This window comes from Saccopteryx bilineata, chromosome 4 (genome assembly GCF_036850765.1).
Source record: "Saccopteryx bilineata isolate mSacBil1 chromosome 4, mSacBil1_pri_phased_curated, whole genome shotgun sequence".
In the NCBI taxonomy this organism is placed as follows: domain Eukaryota; kingdom Metazoa; phylum Chordata; class Mammalia; order Chiroptera; family Emballonuridae; genus Saccopteryx; species Saccopteryx bilineata.
Genome location: NC_089493.1, coordinates 45,015,154 through 45,026,115, shown reverse-complemented (window position 1 = coordinate 45,026,115; position 10,962 = coordinate 45,015,154). Strand labels below are relative to the sequence as shown.

At 39.6% G+C, this 10,962-nt stretch overlaps 1 protein-coding gene across 3 annotated transcripts in view; it reads right to left on the bottom strand.

Annotated features, from left to right (window-relative positions):
• Positions 1-4,478: 4,478 nt before the first annotated feature.
• DLGAP5 (DLG associated protein 5) overlaps positions 4,479-10,962 on the bottom strand; it is a 45,350-nt gene continuing 38,866 nt past the window's right edge. For all 3 annotated transcript variants that reach the window (XM_066276629.1, XM_066276630.1, XM_066276631.1), the window contains 3 exons: positions 10,311-10,557; positions 9,450-9,496; positions 4,479-4,876 (listed from right to left, as the gene is read on the bottom strand). In XM_066276629.1, coding sequence (XP_066132726.1) covers positions 4,742-4,876; positions 9,450-9,496; positions 10,311-10,557 — 429 coding nt within the window. In that variant the 3' untranslated portion in view covers positions 4,479-4,741. The remainder of the gene's footprint in view (positions 4,877-9,449; positions 9,497-10,310; positions 10,558-10,962) is intronic.

Sequence of the window (10,962 nt, the reverse complement as noted above, 5' to 3'; positions counted from 1 at the left end):
GAGGGCGATCTGGCTGCGACATCTGTCACCCCACTGATCGCCAGGGTTGATTCGGCTGATCTGGCTGGCTAGGCGGGTGTCCCCTTCCTCCCTCACCGCTCCAAGTGCGTCCCTCCCGAAGCTGCGCGCTGGGTCTAAGAGGACGACCTTCCACCATAGAGGAGAGGACCGTTCTTCGGTCAAGGATATACGAGTAGCTGTACTCCCCTGCTAGAACCTGCAAACAAGTCTCAAGCTCCAAAAAAACCACATAGAAGGTGATGGAAGACTATATGACTTTGGGAGATGGGTAGGCAACATAATCAAATGTCAAAATAACCTGGAGATGTTTTCTCTGAACCTGTGTACCTTCATTGATTAGTGTCACCCCATTAAAATTAATTTAAAAAAGAAAAGAAAAGCCACGGGTGCAGTGAAGTACTCCTTGGTGGTTGGACTGGGAACGCAAGAAACCTTCAGTAAGGGGGGTTGAGCTTCCTTCGGGAGCCACACCATAGTGAGGATAGGAAGTCGCACCTCTAAGATAACAACTAGAGACAAAGATGGTACCAAGGAAAAAAAAGGGGGGGGGGGAAGAAACCTCCCAATGTTCCATCAGGCCGAATGCCCACTTACTGGGATGATAGTCCTCGAATGACTGGGAAAAAGAAGCAATGAATGAAATCAATCTAGGAGAGCCAAGATGTGGCTCTGTTGAGGCCTAAATTAAGTTCTTGCATGCAATATTGAAAATGCTGGTTCTAATATTGAACTAAATAAAATAGTTTCATTCCTGTATTCAAAAAAAAAAAAAATCCTATTGTCTCTTTCTAAACTCGACGTGACTGCTTTCAAATCAGTCTTGGATGCCAGTGTGAGGCTATCTCCCCATAGGTTTTCTTGTTTTTTATAAAACCTCCAGATTTGTAGGAGGGGACGTAGTTTTTCTATTAGATATATAACCAGCCTCAAAAATTTAATAGTTCCCATCACCAACATTCTTAACAATGCCTTTCTGACCTTCCTATTATTAACAAACTTAAAGAATAAAATTTCAAAACTAGGATGTAGCCCTGGCCGGTGGTAAGGTAGGTAGATAGAGCATCATCCTGGAGTACCGAGGTCACTGGCTCAATCCTGGAGTTGCCAGGTCAATCCCAAGGGCACTGGCTTGAGAAACAATGAATGGGTACCCAACTAAATGGAACAACTTGATGCTTCTCTTTCTCTTCCCTCTCAAATCAAGGTGTGGGGGGAGACCTAGGATGTAGGTACATCATTTTAAAAAAGACCAAATTATTTTTCTATTATACAATCTTCTCAAATTGGTAATTATCACAGGTTGGGTTCCCCAGAAAGCAAAGTGATTAGCATACAAGAGGTTGGCCCTGGCCAGTTGGCTCAGTGGTAGAGCGACAGCCCAGAGTGTGGAAGTCCTGGGCTTGATTCCTGGTCAGGGCACACAGGAGAAGAGACCATCTGCTTCTCCAACCCCCCCCCTCCCTCTTTCTCTCTCTCCTCCACTCTCCTGCAGCCATGGCTCAGTTAGCACTTCAGCCCTGGGCACTGAGGATGGCTCCATGGAGCTTCTGCCTAAGCACTAAAAATAGCTCAGTTGTAAGCATGGCCTCAGATGGGCTGAGCATCGACCCCAGATGGGGGTTGCTGGGTAGATCCCTGTCAGGGCACATGCAGGAGTCTATCTCCTCTCTTCTCACTTGGAAAAAAAAAGAATATAAGGCTTATGAGAGAATGCTCTTGCAATCAAAACTATGGGGACAAGAAAGTACACAATTGGACAGAGAAATTGAGCATTAATACCTCAGCCTACCTTACAGGGGGTCTAAAGCTGAGATGACCCTTTCGAGTAGTCAGGAGGGGGACAAGCCCTTATATCCTCACTTCAGTCTATGAATACAGGCCACCAGGAAACAGGGCATGAGTTTGGGTCAAGTGGCTCTCTTCACCCAATTCTCACATGGGATGATGGCTGGGGGTCATCTGCACTTGCAGCAGCTGGAGGAGTAAGTTCGTCAGGCCTTTCATTTGAGCAGTACCTCCCAGTGTATTACAAAAAATAATTCCTTACCCTAACATTCTGGTGTTGATTGTTCTACTCCTATGACTCAGTGGAAGACCATAAGCTTCGGAGAAAAGGACACTTGGTTTATACAAAATTACTTAAACCCTCTGAGCCTTGGTTCCTTTGTCTATAAAATGGGTGGTTATGACACATCTTTCCATAGGGTTAGTGTGCTCACTGACTAAACATTGCTTGCAAAGCTGCTATTATATAGTAGGTCCTCAATAAATGAAAATCCCCTTTTGATTTTAGAAAGGGTTTTGTTCTACCCAAGCAGTTTTCATTTTGTCTTTAAAGATTTTCCTAATACCTCATAATTCTGGAATCCAATAGCCAAGAACACTATATCTAGTTGTAGAGGAGAGGGATGTCTGCTTACATAAAATCTATTCCCCATGTGCTAATAATTGTGGCTTTATTCAGGTATGATCCCCAATTCAGCAGGGAATCACTAGTGTAAGCCGATCCCTTGCTGACTCTTACTGATCTACAGATGGACATGGGGCATCAGTTGGCCTAACCAGACCATAGGGAAGGACATAGCTCTGATATTTTGGCCTTAGTAGGACTCAGCCTCAGAGAAGAGCCAAGGATGACAGAATGAACTATGAACAGACTGTTGGACCTTGATGCCATTGAGCTGTTGATTTTAAGTGCCTAGAATCACCCTGAAGGCTTGAGAAATAATGAATTTCATTATTGCTAAGCCAGTTGGAATTCATTTTACTATTACACAACAGCCAAAAGCTTCATAAGTGATTCAATAGTACATATTATTAAACCTACCCTCCCCCCAAAATCATCTGTACTGACATTGTCTTATTCTCATCTACCTTATTTTAGTATGTTGCATACATTCTAAGTCTTGATTACTTTGTACCAACCTCTTTTACATATTCACGGCCCTGAGAAAACCCTAAATTTTATATATACTTCTTTGTTCTGCACGTCTTGCTTGAATTGTCCATTAACAGGCTGTTAATGAATAAAAGCTACTTTCACCTTTTGGTAAGATTTCAGGCATTTAGAGAACAGTCTTCTAAGTCAGCCCCTCACCCAGCCTCCCAACTGCTCCCATGGATTTAATAAATACTGTCTTTTCCACACGCCTGACACTCCCTCCTGTGACAACAGAAGTGCATGTGCTTTCTTTTCTCGTTTGAAAACCCCTAACCTTAGGGAAGGTTATCCATAGAATTCCTGCTTTTTGGTCAACTCATCTGAAGGCAGAAATAAGGGACCCGGGTCTGGTTCCAAGCTTTAGCTATTCTGAATTTTCTTGGTGCTCTGTCAGTCTGACAGTCCCATCTTCTACAAACATATAGGTAAGAGTTTAATAAAAGAAGATATTCCAAACATAGTCAGTGATCGACATAAATCTCTTCAAAGGAAGACGGCATTTCCTTCAAAACCTGTCAGTCATGTTAAGGGGAAAATGAAAAGGCAAGGATTTAATGGGCATCTTTTTAACCATTTGAAACAGCCACACATAAACTGACATCAGAATCCAGAAGGCTCATCTAAATAAAATCAGTATATGATGGAAAATACAATATGTAAACCTGTTAGACATCGACAAAGAAGTTCAAACTAAAAATAAAGTGTGAAAGGATACAAATATTTCTGTCAAAGTTTAGTATTATATTTTGATTAAGCTGAAGAATATTCATAAGCTCTGAGTGTTCTTATTTATTTATTTATTGGTATTTTCTGCAGTGAGCAGGGAGGCAGAGAGATTCCTGCATGAGCCCGGCTGGGATACATCTGGCATGCCCACCAGGGGGCGATGCTCTCCTGTAACCAGAGCCATTCTAGTGTCTGAAGCGGAGGCCATGGAGCCATCCTCAGCACCCAGGCCAACTTTGCTCCAATGGAGCCTTGGTTGCAGGAAGGGAAGAGAGAGAGAGAAAGGGAGAAAGGAAAGGGGGAAGGGTGGAGAAGCAGATGGGCCGTTCTCCTGCGTGACCTGACTAGGAATTGAACCTGGGACTTCCACACACCAAGTCAATGCTCTATCACTGAGCCAACCAGCCAGGGCCAGTGTTCTTAGCTTTAAGCTTACACATTTTAGCCTGACCAGGTGGTGGTGCAGAGGATAGAGCATCGGACTGGGATGCGGAGGACCCAGGTTCAAGATCCCAAGGTTGCCAGCTTGAGTGCAGGCTCATCTGGTTTGAGCAAAGCTCACCAGCTTGGACCCAAGGTCTCTGGCTCAAGCAAGGGGTTACTCAGTCTGCTGAAGGCCCACGGTCAAGGCACATATGAGAAAGCAATCAATGAACAACTAAGATGTCGTAACGAAAAACTAATGATTAATGCTTCTCATCTCTCTCCATTCCTGCCTGTGTGTCCCTATCTATCCCTCTCTCTGACTCTCTCTCTGTCCCTGTAAAAAAATAAAATAAAAAAGAGAGGCAAGCCACAGTACATTTTTATTTGGCATGGCTATTGTACAAAATATCCCGCTTCCCTTGAGAAACAAGATCATATCTAAAACACACTTTGATGGGGGGAAAAAACAACACACACTGATAAACAATGAATATTAAGATATTACAGAACACTATAAAAATGGATTAAAAATATGAACAGAAATACAGTCTTCAACCTTCCGGTATTCTAAGAATTTACCACAGCATTGATAACATGAAAGAAAAATGTTTGGAATTATTATTAAATTCAAACTTCTTCCGGCTGTTCCCCACCGAGGGGCCTCAGAGGTGAGAAGGCAATCAGGTTCCCACCGAAGGAAATGTGCTTGGCGCGCTCTCCCCTCTGCACGGAAGTGATCAGCTGGCTGCAGCTCAGGCCTGGCTGGAGAGTAAACTCAGTCACTGAGGGAACCGTTAAGAATGTCACCAATCGACTTTGATATTGCAAGTTAACAGTAACTTAATAACATATAAACATTTCCCACATAAAAACTATTAATAACAATGATTGTGTAACTTTCCAGCAGTTCTAATTTCAAATATCTAGTTTTTAATTGAAAAGGTATATTAAAAATATACACCTAAAATTGTGATTTGTAATATATAAAAGCACTGCACATTACTTAGGAATCCTGCAGCACAGGCAGGATGAATAAAATTGAAGCCGCATCCTAAATTACATATGCAGATTTCACAACCTTATTCTAATCATACAGCAGCAGTGAATAGGCCTTTCACTAGAATGTGATCCTGCTAGGATCCTTTTTCTTTCTCCCTCAAATCCTATTTTGTGTTCAAATGATGCTACAAAGTAATATTTTGGTCAAAACTAGACAGATGAGCCCTGGCCAGTTGGCTCAGCGGTAGAGCGTCGGCCTGGCGTGCGGGGGACCCAGGTTCGATTCCCGGCCAGGGCACATAGGAGAAGCGCCCATTTGCTTCTCCACCCCCTCTCCTTCTTCTCTGTCTCTCTCTTCCCCTCCCGCAGCTGAGGCTCCATTGGAGCAAAGATGGCCCGGGCGCTGGGGATGGCTCCTTGGCCTCTGCCCCAGGCGCTAGAGTGGCTCTGGTCGTGGCAGAGCGACGCCCCAGAGGGGCAGAGCATCGCCCCCTGATGGGCGTGCTGGGTGGATCCCGGTCGGGCACATGCGGGAGTCTGTCTCTCCCCGTTTCCAGCTTCAGAAAAATGCAAAAACAAAACAAAACAAAACAAAAAACCCAAAACAAAACTAGACAGAAGAACCTGTAAAATATTTTAAAATATAATTTCTAATATTTATGAAAGTAGAAAAGAATTCAAAGGTGACTAAATTATAAGGCACCAAAATTTATGGACAAGACAATGTATAAGATAATTGTGTACTCTGACATTTTTGGATGGAATGTTCTGTAAATATCTATTAAGTCCACCTGATCTAATGTATCATATAAGTCTGATGTGGGTTTTTTTCTTCTCCTTTTACTTTTCTTAGCATTTATTTTAATCTGAATTAACACCTAGGCCACAGGTTTTTGTTTCTTTAGTTTCTACTTGGTATCTTCTTCTGTGCAACCTCCTCTTCTGGCTTAGGGACAATATCTTTTTCAGTAAGGATCACTCAATGTGGCAGGGAGAGCTCACGTATGGGTTAATATGCCCATGAGCACTATCAGCTTTGCTTCATATCTCAGGAGCTTTGTTCACCTGGATGTGTGTTCAATGACCGGAGAATCTACATCTAACCCCTTGAGTTCAGCATTACTCTGCATTTTTAAGCATGTGCAGCAAAAATTCAGCACTATTTTTGGGCCACTGTCCTGTATCCAGCCCACTGTTTGGTTCACTTACCAAATTCACCACTGTAACAACGGAATGCCATACATTACTTCTGAAAGTGACATCCTTTAGGTACTTTGTGGCTTTTGGGATATGCATACTTTTGATGGCCTGGGCAGTTTTGCAAGTGTTCAAAGTGAACACAAAGATCTGAACCTCTTGATTTGCATGATTTTGTGGGTGGGGTTGTCTGGGTCAAGTGAATAATGATCCATTTTCAGAAGTCACCTCTGACCACTTTCAGGAAGAGTAGTCCAATGTCTCTTAATTGATTTTTTGTCCAAACAATCTATCCACTGCTGTAAAGGCGTGTTAATGTCCCCTACAATACAGTTACGTGTTGCTTTCATTTTCTCTTGTTAAATCCACTAATATTACATATATATTTATAAATGTTCTATCTTCCACTAGATTGAACCCTCTATGATTATAGAGCCCTTTCTGTCTTTTATTATAGTCTTTGTTTTAAAGTCTAGTTTTTCTGATATGACACCAGCTTTCTTTTCCATTTCCATTTCCATTTCCATGGAATATTGTTTTCCATCCCTTCACATTCACTCTGTGTCCTTACTTCTGAAGTCTCTTGTATGGCAGCATTTAGAAAGGCCTTGTTTGTTTGTTTTTTTGTTTGTTTTAAATCGATTCAGCCACTCTGTCTTTTGACTGGCAAACTTGGTTCACTTACATTTACAGTTGTTATTGATAAGTGTGTACTTACTGCCATTGTACTGTTTTCAGGCTGTTTTTGTAAATTTCTCTCTGTTCTTTTTCTTTCTTTCTTGTGGTTTGATAGCTTTCTTTAGTGTTGTGTTTAGATTCCTTTCTCATTTTTTGTGTGCTAACTATAAGTTTTTTCTTTGTGGTTACTATGAGGTTCAGATAAAACAACCTATGTATATAACAGTCTCTTTTAAGTTGATAGCAACTTAAATCTGAATATATTCCAAAGCTTTACACTGTTGCTCCACACACCATAGGTTTTGTTTTTGATAACACATTTGACATCTTTTTATTTACTGCTTCCCTTTACTAATTATAGTACTTTTAGTCAATTTTATAAACTTTTGTCATTTAACCTTCATACTTGCTTTATAAAGGAATGATCCACTACATTTATTATATATTTTTATTTTTCAGTGAGATTTTTACTTTCCCATTTTCTTGTTATTTAGTGCCTTTTCTTTTCAGTTTAGAAAAGTTCTTTTAACATTTCCTGTAAGGCGATTTAGTGGTGATGAACTCCTTTAGCTTTTGTTTACCTGAAAAACTTAATCTCATCTCCAATTCTGAATGATAATTCTGTTGGATAGAGAATTCTTGGTTGGATATTTTTTTCCTTTTAGCACTTTGAATATGTCTTGTCACTCTTCTCTGGCTTGTAAAGTTTCTGCTGAATTCTCTTTTAAGATTCTCTCTTTATCCTTAACTTCTACCATTCTTCTTCCCTTTTCCAAGTGAGAGGAGGGAAGATAGAGAGACAGACTCCCACATGTTCCCCGGCCAGAATCCACCTGACAACCGATCTGGGGCTGAGGCTCTGCTCATTTGGGGCCATGCTCACAACTGAGCTATTTTTAATGCCTGAGGAGGAGGCTCCATGGAGCCATCCTCAGCGCCCAGGGCCGATGTGCTAAAGCCAATCAAGCCATGTCTGAGGGAGGGGAATAAAGAGAGAAAAGGGGTAGTAGGAAGAGTGAGGAAGCAGATGGTTACTTCTCCCGTGTGCCCTGACTGGGAATTGAACCCAGCACATCTACATGCCAGGCTGATGCTCTACCACTGAGCCACCTGGCCAGGGCCTCCGCTATTTTAATTATAATGTGTCTTGGTGTGGTTCTCTTTGGGTTCATTTTCTTTGGAACTCTCTGGGCTTCGCAGACCTGGATGCCTGTTCCCTGTCCCAGGTTAGGGAAGTTTACAGCTATTATTTCTTCAAATCATTTCTCTGGTCCCCTCTCTCCTTCTTCCTTCTGGGATCCTTACAATGCAAATGTTGTTCTGCTCGATGTTGTCCCAGAGATCACTAAAGGTATCTTTACAAAACTTCTTTTACATTATGCTGTTCTGGTGTGTTCCACTGCTTTGTCTTCTAGCTCCTTGATTTGTGCTTCATTTTCATCTAGTCTGCTGCTGAACCCCTCTAGTATATTTTTCATTTCAGTTATAACTTCTTTTGGACTACATATCTCCTTGTGGAAGTTCTCACTGAATTCTTCCATTCTTCTCCCAAGTTTGTGAGCATCTTTATGATAATTACTTTGAACTTTATAAGGAAAGTTGCCTAGCTCTGCTTCATTAATGTCCCTGAGCCATTTGGCAGTGAGCCTTGGAAAATTTCAAGGTAAGGCTGTAAATCAGAGTTTTTGACCCTTGCTATGCATTAAAAACCACCTGATGGTCCTACTACAGATGACTGAAATAAAAATAGCTGGTTGTAGGGCTGTAAACCAATGCTATAAACACTTAATAGGCACTTTCTCATTTGTGCCAGTGAATATAAATCATATAGTTCTGCCTACAGAGGAATTTACAGTTAATAAGGGGAATAGATTCCTAAAATTATGTTAAGAATATGTTATATTCATATTATTCTCTAAATAAGGGATTAAACGTGTACATTGTATACACTGTATGTCTATGTGCACCTGTGCCTAAATAAGTTAACATGGGAGTAATGAGAGCTTTTATAGGAAGGCTTCATAGAAGGTTCATGTTTGAACTGGACTAGAGGCAAGAGGTCACCACAGGTAAAGCCTAGGGAGCTTCCAAATAAATATAGTGATCTAAAAGGAATAGAATGAAAATAACCAATGATGACTAAAGGTAAGACAGAAATTATCTCCCCAGCTACATGCTTCAGATGGGCAGAAACTTTGCTTTATATTTTTTCTTATATCACTTAGAAATACCTAACATAATCCAAGCCACATATCATTTAAGTATTCAGTTTGTCATAGCAAATTTGATACATAAATCATATAGGGAAATAAATCATTTTCTTGCCATTCTATGAAATGAACAAATAGATTTCACAGTAAAGAAAACAATGACAAAATATAAAGTTTAAACTTTGTACACAAATTAAAAATTAATCATATCTAGTATATAAAGAAACTTCAAATTTAGTTGAAAAACTTACTGAATCAAGAAGAGGGCACTCAGAAGTAAGGCTTTTATTATCAAATACTGCAAAACAAAAAAAAGTTATTTTTAACTTTTTAAAGAATATTCTTACATTCAGAGGTTAGAAATAAATAAAGCATTATGAAATATGAAAAGTTCCATATTACCAAATGCTAAGACAAAAATATAGGTTATGTTACACTATAACATTTTTTTAATGTGTTTAAATTTCTTATCCTTAATTTCAGTATAAAAAGTCTTTATAAAACAAATATGATGCTTATATGATATATTGTATTAAAAGTACCCTCAAGTGGTTAGCAGAACATATTTGGAGTGTATTAAATGTCTGGACAAAATAATCTTCATTTTGCCTTAGGACCCCAAAAGAACAGCCCATAGAATATCAGATGAAAATAGTAGGTGAAGCTATCAGACAACATATTATAACAAAATTACAACTCATTTCCTATTGCAGAACAATCACAACAATGTAGGTAAGAATAAGTATTAGGGAGCAAAAATAGGACATTTTAAAGAAAGGTCTGAGGTATGTTGAAAGAAGAGCTAAAAAAACTTGAGGAAATTTTTCTGAGTTTTTACAGTGAGGATCCATTAAGTGTAATGTAAAATGTTACTTATATCTAATGCGGATTAGCATCTGTTGTTGATTTTTAATAGGTCTACCTCAAAAGGTTTGGGTTGAAGAATGGGGTACTATCACAAACTAATTCTCATAATATATTTACTGTGACTGTTCAATTTTTCATCCTTTATTCTTAGAAACTGGTACCCAGCAGTATTTACAATAATCCATGTATCAGTGCAATTTCATTTATTTAACAAAGCCTCATTAAACATATTAAAAAGACCTCACCTGACTGGAGAACGTTAGGCTCTTCTTCCTGTGACGTGTTATTTTGTGACGGTATATTTTTTTCAGGGCTACTCATCAAAACATCCTGTGTTGTAATTGAAGAATTTAGTTCCATGCCTTCCACAACATCTGAAGTTTCTTCCTCTCTGTTAGTATTAATATCATATGCCACTTCGCCAGCAGGTAGAAGCAAATTCATTCTTTCACTGGGTAAACAATCCATCTCAAAGTTTATTTTACTCATATCCTAGAAGTAAGAATGATTATTATATTTAATTACCAAGCATTGAAACAATTAGAAAAAGTCTTGTTGCTATTAATGATAAAAACAGAAGGATGACATTCTGAACACAGGCTAAAGAACACTGTAAATCCTACTAGCTTGCTTCTTAAACAATTAGTTCGGATAATATGAGCAATAGCGTGACTGAAGGAAAGTTTCTCAGGAAGTGTTTGGACTCACTTCAGAGACCAGCAAACACATTCTGTGACTGCCAGACAGGTCCTTTTTAAAGGCTTTTTGAGCCATAGCCTCTACCACAACTACTCAACTCTATTCTGCTGCAAAAGCAACCAGATATAATACATAAATAAATAAATGTGGCTGTCATAATACAATAATTTACAAAAATAACTCTTGATGTGATTACAA